This window comes from Octopus sinensis, linkage group LG1, assembly GCF_006345805.1.
Source record: "Octopus sinensis linkage group LG1, ASM634580v1, whole genome shotgun sequence".
NCBI classification, from domain to species: Eukaryota; Metazoa; Mollusca; class Cephalopoda; order Octopoda; family Octopodidae; genus Octopus; species Octopus sinensis.
The window spans coordinates 39011639-39029420 of NC_042997.1; the positions used below are offsets into that span (position 1 = coordinate 39011639).

The 17782-nt window shown below is 33.0% G+C and overlaps 1 protein-coding gene across 5 annotated transcripts in view; it reads left to right on the top strand.

Annotated features, from left to right (window-relative positions):
* The window catches only part of LOC115219158 (calcitonin gene-related peptide type 1 receptor), a 320899-nt gene extending 309625 nt beyond the window's left edge, over nt 1–11274 (top strand). For all 5 annotated transcript variants that reach the window (XM_036499309.1, XM_036499331.1, XM_036499348.1 and 2 more), the window contains 2 exons: nt 9631–9783; nt 11083–11274. In XM_036499309.1, coding sequence (XP_036355202.1) covers nt 9631–9783; nt 11083–11142 — 213 coding nt within the window. In that variant the 3' untranslated portion in view covers nt 11143–11274. The remainder of the gene's footprint in view (nt 1–9630; nt 9784–11082) is intronic.
* The last annotated feature ends 6508 nt before the right edge of the window (nt 11275–17782 follow it).

A 17782-nucleotide genomic window follows, 5' to 3' on the forward strand; every position in this document is an offset into this window, starting at 1 on the left:
AGATAGGCAGGGTCGTTGTTCAGTGAAAAGAGCTTCTCTTCAGTTTTGAGAAAAGTGATAGTTTCCTTCTTGGAGTGGTATATACTGAACCGAATAGCTGTTGGGAACATCTCTATTAACCTGCCCTTGCATGTCTTTAACTGAGTTATTGAGTTGATTCTCGCCTGGGTATGATTCTTTCACAAATGTCTTGGCGGCCTTGTGAAAACCATGGATTCTGATCTTCTTCATCAAACTAAATCATTGAAAAATATTTTTAAGATATGCATATTTCTTTCATTTCTCTTGAGAATTATACTTTGGCTAATAATTTTGAAAGTAACGTCTACTTATTACTTCCCAAAACTGTTAACATTTTCGTTATTTGCATATGAAAATATTTTGATATTAACAATATATGCTCTATTATAAAACTAAAATATAAATAACTACAAATATTTTGCTCTGTTTTACTCTATTTTGCTCTATTCTTGTATCAAGAAAAATACATGAAGACAAATACATAACAAAAACGAAATATAATAAAAATGTTTAAACAGTAAAAATCTCCCTAAAATAATATTATACACATTGTCATGTACGGCATGTTGTAAACTGATTTGCACCATAAAGAGTTTATGTATAGCATGAATTAATGGTAGTTTTTTTTGTTTTTGATTTTTGGGGGTTTTTTGCTTCAGGAAAGTAAAAAAAATAAAACAATACATATCAACTACCTGTTGCAGTAAAATAATAATCTCGGGCGACTAATCCCTAGTTGAATTATTGTTTCTTAACGGATTATTAAACTCTCCAGCATAACAAATGGGTAGATATAGATTTAGGATGATTTTATATACATTGGCGCTTGTACTGAATATATATTCATTCAGATGATTAGTTCTACGTGAGAGACACATTTTTGGTTTCAAGGCAGGAGAAATGAGTTTACTTTCACTAACATAAAAAAAACATGTTTCGGAAAGGATTTTGTATTCAAAGTTGTGTAAAAGAAATAGTAATAGTCACTATCTATCGACGTTTAGTTGTCGATAATTATATATGGTAAACCACATTTACCACGACTTTGAGCTTCCTTGACTCTTACAGTCAAAACATCATATAAACTACATTAGTAGGTTATTTTTTCCTTACCCAAGCTGGTATTCTATACTTCTTTACCAATAATCTAAATTTATGAGTAATGCATAGTACCATGATGAAGAGAAAGATATTTATCAAAACGTTATTTATTTAATTGAAAAACACTATAGGTTAATGCGAATATGATTCATTATACATAATAATTCTTTAATAGGAATAGTATTGATAGAGACGTCGAGGTTTTGGCCAGCTAAGCCATCATCGGACAGTCCGGTGATGGTTTAGATGGCAGAAACTTCGAAGTCATTATCAACACTCGTTCTTGTTAAGCAATAATAAATTTGTACTCTACCAAAAGTATTGAGTAATCTGTCAGTCTAATGTAAAATCGTTTTATAACATGAAAACAATCTCACTTCTATTAATATGTGTGTGTATACACACATATATATGTATATGTGTGCATGTATATATATACTTATACATAAATGCATACATACATGTGTATATATATATATATATATATATATATATATATATTTATTATATAGAGGAGCTTCTACAGGACTAGAACTGTTTCATTCAAGAGAAATCTTCAGGAAGCTCCTGAAGATTTCTCTTGAATGAAACAGTTCTAGTCCTGTAGAAGCTCCTCTATATAATAAATTAATTTTACTCTACTATGTATTGAGTACCTTATTTACTGTGGTTAACCCCGAATCAACCCGGGACCTATATATATATATATTATATATATATATATATATATATATATATATTATATTGTGTGAAATTTGATTTAGTATTTCTAAATTTAATTTTTTCCCTGTAAGTTAGGATTAATTTTCCCTCAAATAATTATATATGTGTGTATGTGTGTGTGTGTGGTGTGTGTGTGTGTGTGTGCGTGTGTCTGTGTATGTGTGTGTGCGTGTGTCTGTGTCTATGTATACATACACATACATATATAGAGAGACAGTGATAATTATACGAATAAACAAATTAGACACATCAAATATGTTAAATGTATTAAATACATCAAATACAAAATATGTATATATGTATAGATACAAACGAGAGAAAGCAAAAGGTAGAAACTTTCAGATGACGGGTTTTTATGCATAAATATATAGATATTTATATTAATATGTCCAACTTACACAGTGTACAAACAATAGAGAAAATTAAAGGGGTGGAAGAAGGGTGTTATAAGTCCAACAGCTGTTTCTGGGGGCTCGGCAATCCATAATAATGTTGGTAGATTTAGTTCATCACAATATGCTGTATGAGTGCAATTAACAATGGATGAGAAGAGCCTCTGTCATCAGGGTAGAGAAGATCTTACGTTTCAGGGACCTAGGCAAAATTATATCTAAAATAAGGAGTTCACTATACCTACATGTCTTTTCGGACAAAAGAGTAAATCTATACTCCGTCCCATTGAAAACTTATACCAACTTTATATCAAATGAACTTAACACGAATTATAAACATGCGCATAGGAATTCCCTTAGGGACATTAACAACATCCATTGTAGGCGCATCGCTGATCTAAATTTGCTAAAGAGAACTGTTCCATATATACCTAAACACCGCCCCTTCATCCTTAAAGATCACAAATCCAGCTTCTTCACTAAGCCTTCTTTAGACTGATCTACCTCACTAAATCAGACCTGGGTCGAATTAGTAAATGCACTACCGGACAAATTCTACCCCTAGTTAGGACTAACGTTAAACTTCCGCTTTAAAATTGTACTGGTGACGTCATCACTTGGTTCCATTCTCTTCCTGATAAGTAGCAAACACATTTCCTTCAGTTCGACGTCTCAAATTATTCGTCTTCAATATCACCAATTCTCTTAAAGAAAGCTTTAATCTTCGCTCGAAAGTAAGCACCCATTTCTCGATCTGACATTGATATCATCATGGCTGCTAAGAAAACTCTAATTCACTTTAGGAACCCGCACTGGACCTGCAACTCATCTACCGATTTCTTCGATATAATCAGAGGCTCATGTGACTCAGCCCAAGTTACTGACTTACTTGTCCTATTCCTTCTTTCCCAAATTAAATAATACTTCCTTAACCCCTTCGGAGGGCTCTGCACGGATGATGCACTCCTTACAGCAACTAGACATTCTATGGAACGCACTATGAAAGTTCTACGTAGATATTTCAAAAACTAAACTTGAGTATCTTATTCAAAAATGAGACTAAAGTGTCACCCTTTCTATAAACCCAATCAATCTTTACCATAGATTAACGTCCTATCAAATCATCTTAAACTTACCCTTAATGGTATAGTCACAGGCATTTCCACCAGAATTTCCAGTGTATTTAATATATCTAATATATTTAATGTATCTAATTTAATTATCTGCAGACATAGACGCACCAACACCACTCACTCGCACTAACCCACGCCGCTATACTTTTGTATTTGCACAGCTCTGCACACATACGCACACACCACCACAGCACAAACAGAACTCCCTCTTATGCTATCTCAAAAAACAGATACAGTCCTATACGTGCACACACTTCCACCCCTTCTCTCTTCTTAAAACTCTTCAAAGAAACGCATTTCCGCCTGACCTCAACTGATTTATGTCAGTAAGTATTTGTAAGTGTCTCAGTCAATCCAAGAGAGGATTTATCTCTCATTTGCTTCATACATTTTAATCCTTGTAGAGACATTAACATAGGCGTGTCATTCATGATTTGAAAAATCCATGAAATTTCATGATTTTGCTTCAGAAACATTTATAAATACAATCAATCTCCTATCCCTCCTAATTAGACCATTCTCAAAAATGACAAAACGCATCAAATAGATTAAGTGTCTTTCATAGAATATATTTCCCGGTGGTGCTATTTCATTTTTATTTGTGTCTTGTTCATTGTCAGAGATGTTTTAACAACTATATAGTCTCCTCGGCAAAGTAACGCACTGGGCCCTGCATCATTTATTAACAGCAAGTCACAACATAGTCGATTAGCATTAGGCCCTTTGATCTACTCTCGGTACATCATAAGAAATTGAAGACTTCGATCATTCATCGACGAACAAGACAAGAAATTGTTTTATCACGTGTGCATACATATACTTTCATATCCATTTACCCACGCACGCAAATATGCATACATAAACACTCACACATATATGTAAATATAAATATATATCCATAAATGTATGCATAAATATATAATATATGTATATATGTATATATCTATATTATACACACACATATATATACCTATATATATATATACATATATATATATACATACATATATATATATATATATATATATATATATAATATATATATATATATATATATATATATAACAATTTAGCTAGGTGCTAAATAACCACCTAAAGGATATTAAATATCCGAAGAATTTACTGGTTTTGTTTACTTATATCAATAGCAATGTTATTAACTATCGCTCTTAACACATAGGTAAATAAATAATATAAACATACAGTTTATCAATATATAAATATAATTTGGAAATAGAAACCAAAACAATTACACATCTCATAAATTACAGCTGTTTCCACTTCATGAATAAAGCCATGTTTTTCAAGAATAATAAACTACCGTTTAAATATAATGAGGTTTCATCAGATCGACATATCTTCTTCAAAATTTCACGAAAAATAACAAATGAAAATTTTTATAACTGCTAACACTTTTCAAATAAACGCTTTTTGATAGTGAGCTTAAAAAATAATTTACGTAAATTCCTAAATTTCGATCTATTAATATCTAGTTCTATATTGATTAAATTGTTTAATTGTTCAATGTATTGTTTTCGTTTCCATTTTTAATTTATTTATATATATATATATATATATATACCGGAGTAAGCACATAAATGTGAAACAAGATGGAAAAAAGGGTACTCAAATACCAGAGGTAGAGTAATGTGCTTTATTTCAAAGCAGCAGAAATATAACAAAAGCTGTTACTCAGAATTTCACGTTCCCGTTCGTCGGAGAGTTTTGTTAACAAAACTGTCCGACGAACGGAATGTGAAATTCTGAATAACAGTTTTTGTTATATTTCTGCTGCTTTTAAATAAAGTATATATATATATATATATATATATATATATATATATATATATACTGTTGTGTCTAAGGAGAGTCATTTTCTTTTTGCGCCTTATAATTTAACACACTCACGGTAAAATTTTCACTTATTTCTTATTTTTATTTTCGTACAATTTTCGTTGCGTCTTGCAACCTTTTCAATAGTTTTGACTATTGAGAAGGTTGCAAGACGCAACGAAAATTTTAGGAACATAAAAATAAGAAATAAGAGGAAATTTTACTGATGAGTGTGTTAAATTTTAAGGCACAAAAAGAAAATGACTCTCCCCAGACACAACAGAATAGGGTTCAACACACGAACTCACATAAATAATCTTGCAAACCAAATCCCCAAAACGAAATATATATATATATATATATGTGTGTGCGTGTGTGTGTGTATTTATATATATATATACATATATATATATATATATATATATATATATATTATATATATATATATATATATATATATATATATATATAGGTACAATAAATTCAGGGTGAATACTTGATAAATTTAAGCACCTGTATATACCAGCTAGTAGCAGAAGCGAGAGGATATAAGTATCAAATGAAATAAAAAACAGAACACAAAGGATGTCGCGGTACACATGTTTCGAGCTTTATAAAACAACTTATTCTTACATCAATGTATAATCGACATAACAGATAGTTGAAAGCCCTCTTCAGCCGCATGCAATTGCTACACCAAAGACTTGTATCACATTATGAAAGGTTTGAGAAAGAACATTTGGTATTATTTATAATGGTAGGTAAACTGAGTATCACTAAGAAAGTATGTTTGTAAATCTTCATAATCAAATAGGTGTACAGGGTATTATTGGACTCCAAAAATCCGTCTATACCGTTTTCTCACTTAATACGTGTATATATATATATATATATATATATAATATATATATATATATATATATATATATGAGGAATTTTCGTCGAGGTGACTCAAACTAATAGGTATGCACTCTGAGTGGTATGCCACTAAAATTCCGGTTTGAACTGCACAGATGAACATTGTTGTGCTGTCACTGGCTTTCTGGGACAGCTAGAAGTGGTTTTCCCTTGAGCCGGTAGGCATAGATTTAAACGGAAATAGAAAGCCAAACAGTTTGCATACATGCATATATGTGACAGTTTTTATAGTTGTGACTATAATACTCGCTAGCTTAGAAATTCCTGGAGCTATCTACAGCAACCATAGTGAGAATAAAAGAAAGATAGTCCAGTAATATATTAATACGTATTAATATTCATGATTTACTAGAAACTGCATGCATGGGAAAATATAATACTTGTCATTGTTATTAAGAGTTTGTTTCTCTCAGCATGACGTGACGCCAATCTAAAGTATGCTTTTAGTATATTTTATGAATTGTCGCAGAAAACTTAATACTCTTTTTCTCCGGTACTTGGAATTACAAGTAATTGTTTATGCATTCTGTTTTCTGGGTTAGGATGAACAAGAACTCTTAGAAGATTCGTGGCGATGTATTCTGATTAAATTCTCGCGCGAATTTAATCAAAACATTTTGATTTACATATATTTCTAAGAACTTGAGCAGCAGTGAGCCTGTTCTGGCATATTTGTTTTGTTTTGTTTTGGTTTCGTAGTTTTTAATAAACTGAAGCCGAACCGAATCTTTTTCATAAACAGAATCAGTTTCTAATGCCTGTTCTTCAATTAAAATTGCTTCTGGTTATTATTTTTACATTGCAGTATAAATGTACGGCTACGAGTTTAAATATTCATATTCTTCAGTCCGTATCTATTTCAACTTCCGTAGCTGAATAGAATTTTAGTATACTGCAATCTCACTAAAACATTATATCAAACTTTTAGTCAATTCAAAGGTCTAATGCTCTAGTTCGTAGTAATCTTGTACTAATTCTACGACTCTTAGAGTGATAAATTAATTGGATTTATGAGATAATGGATTCACATGGATATTGGTTCCGGTATCGATATACATTAATTACGTTGATCTTAACATACGACAGCTATATTTCATTATTATAGTAGATATTAAGGTAGTGAGCTAGGGCGGCGAGTTGACAGAATCTTTAGCAAGCCGAGCTTGATGTTAAGCGGTATTTCGTCCGCCTTTACATTCTGAGTTCAAATTCCGTCGAAGCCGACTTTGCCTTTCATTCTTACGAGGTCGATAACATAAGTACCTGTTGAACTCTGAGATCAATGTAATCGACTTTCCCCGTGACCAGAAATCGTTGGCCTTGTTCCAAAATTTGTAATCGATATTAAGGTGGTGAGAATCGTTAAATGCGTCGGACAAAATACTCAGTAGCATTTTTTCCACCTCTTTACGTTCTGACTTCAAGTACCGCCGAGGTTAACTTTGCCTTCATCATATCGGGGCCGCTAAGATAAAATACCTGTCACGTACTGGGATTTATGTCATTAGCTAACGCCTTCCTCGTAAAATTGTTGACCTTGTGCCAAAATTTGAAACAATCATTATAATTGACATTTAGCAATGAGTAGTTAAACATATTAGAGAAATTATCCTAATGCCTCCCCATATTTCATTGATACACTCAACATTCCGGATTTAAATCTGTTTCATTCTTTCAACATCGATAAAATAACACCGGCTTCATTTTATCCTTCTTTAAACTTTCAACAACTGATCAGTAAAGTGGAGTTGACAGTTTTTTACAAACTATGGTGAAGCGAAACATATAAAGCAGTTCCATGCGTAATGTAAACCCAGTAAGAGAAAGGTATATACTCCTAAACACCAGCGATGATTTTCTTTGAGGCACTTAGTAAATCCTAAAGATAGATGTCCTGAAGACATCACTGAAAACTAATTTAAATCCCTTGGAATTTTAAATTAGTTCTATAAGATAAATAAAGTCATCTTGTAGAACTGATAATAAAAATTAAAAATATATGTATATGTATATATATATATGTGTGTGTGTGTGTGTGTATATATATATATGTATATGTATATGTATATATATGTGTGTGTGTGTATATATATATATACATTCACAAACACACACACGTACATGCATATATATATATATATATATATATAAAGAGAGAGAGAGAGAGAGAGAGTCCGCCAAAAATGGTATAGACATTTCAAGGAAAAACCTGTAGAAATATTTTTAAAACTAAATTTGTTCAGACATCGCAGGATTGATACAAGTTACTTTTAACCTCTAAAATTACAAGTGTTATTTACAGTGGTGGCCATTAGCTTCTGGACACTTAATTAGTATGGCGAACTGCTGCAATGTTGGCCAAAGTGTCCAGAGGGATTGTTTCACATTCTTTTTCAGTTTCTTTCTGAAGGGCTATCAGTGCAGCCGATTTTCTGCGATATCCGATATCCTTTAAGGTGCCCCATAAATAAAAGTCTGCAATGTTTCAACTTCATCTTCTTCGTCTTATCCAGTGTCTTGCAAATTCTCATCCAGGAAAGCTCGCACGTCTCGGCAGTAGTGTGACGGTGTGCTATCCTGAAAGAAAAATTCATCATTTTCATAAAGTGCATGTATGGCAGGTAAAATGGACGTGCGTTGCATGTCTAGGTACACTTGACCAGTAAAAGTACCTTCAAATAAAAATGGTCTAATTCAACCTCCTGCGGACACTCCACGCCCGGTGAATCGACTGCTTGAAAGCAAGGATTTTCTGATGCCCAATAAACACAAATATGTCAGTTCACTGTTCCATTTAACCAAAATTGTGCTTCATCAAACCACACAATCGTACTCACAAACATTTCATCCTCGCCTACCATATGTTGAAACCACTCACAAAACTCGATTCTTCGATCCGGATCGTCATCGTTTATTGCATGTAAAAATATTGAAACAAACTTTCCACCTGACTCTTTTAAGAATGAGCCGTATTCTTGTACTGCTTATTCCTGTCTCGCGTGCACATTGTGCGGTAGATTTCTGTGGCGAGTGCGTGAAACGTTTCAACATCATAGCCGAGGAAGCAGCATTTGTCACTGTATGAGGGCTGCCAGATTTCCATTTAAGCACATCGTACACGGTACCATGTGTTTCAAACTCATCATGAATCCGTGAAATTGTCAGCCCATAAAAAAGAAAAAAGCTTAAGGGTAACTTTTTTTCTAATAAGTGTCCGGAACCTAATGGCCTTCGAGCATCTCTTGCAAATGTATAGGTTAAAGGTGACTTGTTTCAATCCAGAGATATCTGAATAAATTTAATATAAAAATATTTCTACTCGTTTCACTTTCCTTGAATTGTGTATACATTTTTTTGGCATACACTTCTTTAACCAAAAGTGTGCTTTGTCCACTACCTAGTACCAATTTCCAGAAAGTGAGAAGATAATTAACTGTTTTGATAGATGCAACGGCACTCCATACAACTTATATCTCTATTATTTCTTAATTTCTCTTGACTAAACCTAGGTCATTTCCGTTATTAAAAGAAAATTCCAACAGATCCAAATACAATTTGGCCATATAGACGTACGAAGACCATCAAATGCATTAACTCTCGTAGAGAGTACATCGTTCTCTACTAAAGGAATTAATAACAGCGTGCCAGGAAGTCCAAAGCAGGTAAGAGTAAAAAATTTTTCAATCTGTTACTTTATGTATTATTAAGTTGATAGCAGCTTTTGTCTTAAAACGAAAAAGTATACAAAGATCAGAAATAGTTAGTCATTTCGAATCACAGCTGAATGTATGGATTCGTAGCCAACAGAAAACTATACACACGCACGTTCTTAACACACTTAGATTGTTGTTGTGGCGAGCGTGAGAGATTCGTTATGGCATCTCATGTCCCTTAACTCTCTGAGCTTAGATTACGCTAGGGCCGACTGTAATTCATTCCTCCTAGATTGATAAAATAACTACCAGTCATGTACTGAATTTATTTCATTGAATATAGTCTCACACTACAATTTGGGTTTTATTCCAGTAGGAACAGTCATTATTAACTCACACAAGCAATACATAAATGCCTTTATGTAACACTAAAATATCTGAAATGCCCATCCGATTGTACTGCTACGTCTCTACAAAATAACTCCAAGTATCTAAGGCACTACTTGGATCAAATTTTGAAATTACTCTGAGTATTTCTAGAAAATGATGAACACTTCTAGAATATACTCTACAACGTTATTATTGTTTGTTCTTTCCATTAATAATATATGAAGTTGAACGGTTTATTTCATCGCACCCTTCAATAAAAGATAAATATCTATCACCTCTCCAAATGTCAGAACTTCTTCCTTTGTTTCCATTTGGTTAAGAAATGAACAAAAAAAGATCGTTCATATCTCTACGAGTAAGGCTGTCAAAACTCATACGGGAATTCCTTCCAAAATGAAATTTCCAAAAGAAGCGGAAAACTCATAGTTATTCATTGGAACAGGCCTCCGTGGGTCTGAAACCTTGTTCTGTGGGATGTTATTTTATCATTATGGAACGATAAAATGTTTTCCTTGCTTTCAAGTATGGTTTAAACAAATGCTTACTTCGCGTGATCTCAATATTTCCTGATAACCATTTTTGTTCTGTAACATTATCAATGTTTTAGGTAGTCTTAATACAAACTTCTTTTCTCAGCCTCTTGAAGGTAAACTATGTAGGGAAATGCAGAGAGTGGATTGATTCCACACTATTACATTACAACATAGATAATGGAATAGTGAGAGACACAATCAAGACGTAATAATACAATGCCACCATTATACAATTCTTTACAGAAATTATTCACTGATCTTATTTTCTACTTTCTTTAGTTTCGTTTGTTTTTGTTTTGTTTTGTTTTAATTTGTCTTTTGGGAGTGGGATAGATGTGTGGTTTGATTGTGCAATAAATTATTCATTCTTTTATTTCTTATTCAGAATCGGACTGTCGAACGTCAAGCAATGTTATTACATACAGATGCCGAATTGGGACAATGATACCAGTATATAAAATAACCTTTGAATGATTTGGCTTTAAAAACTGAATGAGCAAAAAAAAAAGGCAAATTTGAAAGATGGTTACTTGCATAAGTAAAATCAGGAAACATTTGCGTTTGGTGCCATAGGAAATACTGAAAATGGACTTTTCATAATAATCATGTTAATAAATGTGAAAAATAATTGATTTTAATGTTGATTAGATAAAGTAAATATTTCTTTAGAATCGTTTTGTTACTTTTGTCATTGAAAAGAAATTGATTTTTTTTATCTTTTTTCATTTTCTATTATATTATATGTGAATACACGTGGTGTGTAAGAAATTTTAATGTATTGGAATTTACGTGTCCTTTTATCAAAGCTATTAATATGAACTTGTTAATGTGATAAATAAAAAAATGCACAAAGAATGTGCAATGACGTTTATTCACAATTTGCTAGGTTGTGTTTTAATTTCATAATTCTTTTTAGGTGGAGAAAACGATAAAGAAACTAAACAGAATACAGTATTTAGTTTTGTCCCGTTACCTCCTGATTATCTTGTCCCGTTATCTCCATGACAGATAAAATACGTGATTTTCATATATTGAACCTATTCAATCAACTATCATCTTTTGTCTACAGATCCTTGTCCTTGTACCAGTATAAGATATCATTAATTATTAACGATTTAATGAAACGTGAAAGTATATGGGCTAAACTTAAGCCTGTCTGTGATGTTAAACAGACGAATGGTAAATTTAACCCAAGTTAACACTAGTCTGTCACTTGTAACAGTCCTTGGAAACCCTGGTTCTTATTACTTATAGCTACACGAAACAACGAAACACCTACAATAGATGTGAGCACGCGACACATGAGTTAGAAAGCAATATTTTACCAATACTTTATCTACTGAATGATTCATTCCCTCTCTCAATCGGAAACCATTTTCATATACATTTTCAACTCGTATCACGCAAAGAAAATCACCATGATCTACCGCCTTATTTATTAAAATTCAACGGTCACATTCATTTTTACAATTTCGGGCGATTCTTGTTTGTGTGGCATGTCAAGCAGAGGAGATAAATCCATAACGCTATTATATTTCCCCCCTTTCCTTTGAATAATATGCCTGCCATTCTATCTTAGAATAATTGGTATCCCTTATTTAATGCAGCATGAACCAAGGCCCCTGGCCCCATGTATTAGTTACATTATCTACTAATACATTATTGCTATGTCGAAGGTTCTCAACGCACAAAGTTTTAGCACTAAATGTTTCTTGGGCATTTTATCTGTAATCATTGCAACATTTCTTATTTATTCCTTCCTGATGACGTCCCTTAATTTCAGTCCCAGTTTTAGTTTCCTAACGTCCTTTCGTTTTCTGTATCTTTCACTTTAAGTATTTTTCTTTTACGTTCATGTACTCGAAATCACGCTCTGTTCCAGTTTTATTATACTGTTATTTACAAAAATAGAAGGTATCTTAATAAACTAATGCTTTACAAAAATACGCAGAAGACATGTATTTGTGTTGTTACAATTACATAGAAGAGAAGACTTTTGCTTGCTCCCATTGGAATTTTTTTCTTTATATTGACCATTGAAGCAGCACTGTTATAGATTCAATTGTAGCAGACTTTAACGCTATTTCAATTAAAGAAAGTACACTTATTTATAAAGTTTAGGAAGGTCCTGACAAGAGTGGAAGAAACATTTAAATAATATAATGGATCTATGTAATATTTTGTTCCTCGTTTATATGTTTGTCCTTGTTAGTATAGTTAAGAATATTAAGTATTCTATCTTTGAAGTTATCGCCTTTAAATTCCTCATTATGAGAGCAGGGATTGAAAGGATTCTACAGTCGCCGATGGATATTTTGGAGATCAGAGAATGGTTAGAATTTATATCAATACACAGCATTTTCTCGTAAAGTTTGCACTAAAAGTAGTATTTGTCAGCATCTATATCTAGAGGGATATCTTAAAGATTTAGTATATTTAGATTCAAAAGATTATCTGCAAATTCCCTCTACAAATATACTTTGTGTTTAAATGGCAACAATATTAGTAATTACAAAATTGACTGGTCCATGAGACAACACGAGTCCCCAAGTATAAATTATTCTATGTGCTATTTATGTCTCTCGGAAAAATATAACATCTTTAAATGGCAACAATATTAATAATTATAAAATTGACTGGTCAATGAGACAACATGAGTCCCCAAATATAATATATTCTATGTGTCATTTCTGTCTCTCGGAAAAATGTAACATCTTACAGCCTTTTGCAATTATGAACAAAAGACCAGAATTGATTAATTCTTGCAGAGACTTCTAACGATATTTATTGAGGAATTACCACCTGGCTAAAATTGTTTATTGCTCGTATAATTGATCTGCCATACCTTGGAAGATTGCAATATGATACCAATCATCGATAATAGAACTTTCTAAAATAATAACCTTTATTAGTCATATTCTTGCTTTACAAATATGATACTAAAGAGATAAAATTCCAGGTATTCTTGCATGTGAGTAGACGAATATACCGCATATTCTGCAAATGACAGTTGAATAGATAGTTGTTCTTGGGTAACTAATCAACTCTCAGTAATTATTCTTATTTTGATGTGTTTATGAACATATTTGCTTAAACTTTGTGGTATTAGTTCCCTGTTTCACTCGTCTGAATAATTGGCATGCGGAAATAATCGTAGTAACGATTCAAGTAGCTTCCACTTATAATGATATGTACACTAACTGTTTTAAGTACTGTGTACACTTTTTCTTCATTTGTAACCGCAAGTATTCACCAAACTGTACACATGTGTGTACGTGTGTAGATATATATACTTTTACATTTACTTTTTACTTTTATTTGTTTCGGTCAGTTTGAAATTGTGCATTCTGATCTGTAGTATAAATTCTATAAAGTATCACTTTATCGGAGTTCTGTAGTACACCCAAATTAATTCTGGAAAATTATACTTCCACATATTTTAAGTATTATTCAGAAAATAGTTCAATATATCATCACTTTATTATTCTACTTTTTTCTTTCCTTTAAATTTCTTCAACTCCTACATATTCACCACATGATTTAATTATATATCAACATTGATCCAAACAAAATGCTATGCAGAAAAGCAAAATGTGACAGACTACAGTCATACGCACAAATATACTCTCACTCCCAGCATACACGAGCATTCGAAAACAGCATAGCCACTTATCCATACATACACACACACACACAGAAACATGCACACACACACACACACACAGAAACATGCACATACACACACATACACACAGAAACACACACACACACATATGCATACATATATATAAATATATATATAAGTATATATATACACACACAAACATATATATAAGTTTATTCATTTATTTATAAGTTTATTCGTATATAAGTTTATTCAAGGCGGCGAGCTGGCTGAATCGTTAGCACACCGGGCGAAATGCGTAGCCGTATTTCGTCTGCCGTTACGTTCTGAGTTCAAATTCCGCCGAGGTCGACTTTGCCTTTCATTCTCTCGGGGTCGATAAATTAAGTACTAGTTTCGCACTGGGGTCGATGTAATCGACTTAATCCCTTTGTCTGTCCTTGTTTGTCCCCTCTATGATTAGCCCCTTGTGGGTAGTAAAGAAATATATATATAAGTTTATTCGTTTGTAGAGAAACCTCAGCTTCAAATAGATGTGTGTGTGTGTGTGTATACAAACCTAGTAGAATCAAAGACAAAAATGAGAGTTCATCTTTTTTCAGTAATAACTTTGTTTTTTTATCTCTGCTTCTCTATTCCCTTCAACGCTGAAATATACTATCATATGCGTGTGGAATATTGTTGAGGAGAATGTTCCAAGGAGAGAATTTTAATACACGAAACGGTAGACACTGTCAGCTTCCAAATATACCACATTCGAAATCACGATCAAAAACTCACTATTGTACCAGTCTGATATTTAGAGGTCCTCAATTGTTCAACTGCCCACTAAAGAAATCAGAAATATAAAAGGGATCTCTTTTGAAAAATTCAAAAGAAAAACATTGCATAAACTCCTAACAATGATACAGGACCAGCCAACTGTTGAAGGATGCACTCAAGGAAGCTCAGCTGCTACGAATTCAGCCATAGGCCAACTTCCAGCCATAAGGCAACAAAACTGAAAGGAAGTTAATTAAGACGGTGCTCCAGCATGGCAACAGTCTCAACTGAAAACACTAAAAAGATAAACGAAGCAAGGTCAACATTCTATATTAATCATCAGAGAGATATCTTTACATTACTAATAAACTTCCCATATTAAATCTGGCATTTAAATGCTAAATAATACATCGAAATTTGAATCTGAGGAATTCTGCAATAAGAATGAAGTTAAAAACTGAGAAAACAAGTTATTTACATTAGTTGGTGCATATTCAAAGTATTTATAACATTTGTTTAACTTATAAAATACAGGCCTAAAAGCATCAATGATACTCTAAATTTCATAACTTTATATGCCACAGAACCTTCCAGAAATAGACACCAATATCTAAGCGTCATCTAAGCCTATTAATATTACTTATCAATACCAATTAAGTGATCTTTAAAATTAAAATAAATGTGCCCTTTTAAAGCCTAACCAGGCTCATGGGCCCGGTTTCCCGGTTTCAATGGCGTATGTGTTCCCCAGCTGGATAGGACGCCAGTCCAATGCAGCGTTACTCATTTTTGCCAGCTGAGTGAACTGGAGCAACGTGAAATGAAGTGTTTTGCTCAAGAACACAACGCGTCGCCCGGTACAGGAATCGAAACCACAATCTTACGATCATGATGCTGACACCCTAACCACTAAGCCACGCGCCTCCACAAGTGATGTTTACCAATACCAATGTAAATGATCTATACAAACTATACAAACTGTACAAACACTTTTGACTTTACAAAAGTGAAAGACAACTCAGAATAACGAAACTAAGACATAAGAAATTGACAATCAGTCATAATAGATATGTATTCCCATCATCAGCTGTCAAACGGATAGCTCTATGGTTTCGGCACCTAGGCAGGACTATTTAATCCGGCAGTGTCGGCAGTGTTGAAAATATAAATGCTACCTGGGTACACACCAGCTTATTACTACAAGTAACAACATCAAAATAAACAAATAGTGATAACTTATTGTTACAAAATAGTACTTATTAAACAAAGAAACTATTCCAAAACGGACATTCATGCAATACAACGAACACAGACTACTACATGCGTTGTTTTCTGATAACTACTGTAACCTTGTTTTTCCATGTGCACTTTTAACATATTAGCCCGAACCAAAACCATTCCAACTGTATTTATTATTCAACAATATCTAATGACCTGACTGGAAAACGTTATAACCCATCCAAAGAAGAATTCTAATAAACCGCCTGAGGCAAAGATAGAATGCGGAAATTAAAACTATCATTCTTGTTATAAATCCTCAACACTATTCCCAGATACAAGCAGTTAACCTCTTTTACAGAATCACCATTTCTAGTCGCTTCGAGATCCACAGAATATATTTTTCCCAGCAAATATTCAAAATACCCACTGATAGGAATAAAAATAACATCGATATATGTGCAGCATCTACTGAGTTGCGTGACCAAACCTATCTTTTCCCTTCGGTATAGATCATTAAAGAAGTTGAACTCACATAAAGATAGATACGAATCTGCTAATTCCGGACTACTATTAACACCCATCGGAATCTCCTTAATTTGTTTAAAAAGCTTCCTAACAAATGTAATTTATTCGTCAACTATATATATAAAACAAAGGTGGTGTGCGCGCGTGTGTGTATGTGTGCGTGCATGTGAGTGTATGTGTGTCGTACGTATGCATTTCTATACTTTTCAACCGATTTTCCCCAAACTTTACACACGCATTAGTAATGTGCCGAGGATGGTCATGCACTAATACATTGTGCTCAGAGTTCCCGCGTAATGCGAGAAACCGACCAGCTATATATATATATACACATATATATACGTATACATACATATATATATAAACAGGCACACACATGTATATACATAACTGTCTTTATATGTATATGTGTGTGTCTTAAATTTTGCATGTGAGTGTGTCGGTATGTGTGTGAGCGCGCGATAATTATTATAGATACCTGTAATATATAGAAGATAGTTAAAGACATTTCTATATGCATAAAACACGGAACGTTTAACGTTAACTACAGACATGTGGTGCAAGTACAGAATTTATTTAACTATAAATGTGTGTGTAAGTGTGTGTGAATGTATGTGTGTGTTTGAGTGTGAATGTGTGTGAGTGTATGTGCGTGCATGAGTGAGTGAGTGTATGAGGGAGAGAGAGAGAGAGAGAGAGTATGTTTATGTTCATAGTTATGTAAATCATAGCTTAAAGTAACTGTAAACTGAAAAAACATTTTAACTTGGACAATCATGCTGAAGATTCCGCTGGATTTATTTCCTTCATTGTTCTTCGCATTATCAATCGTTTTTAATGAATATTGAATGCCATAACGGAAACAAAGCAAACGAATTCTTCGACAGAGCAGAGATCGTTGATATTGTTCTTATTTTATAGATTCTTTATCTATAAAAACAGTCTGCGACTA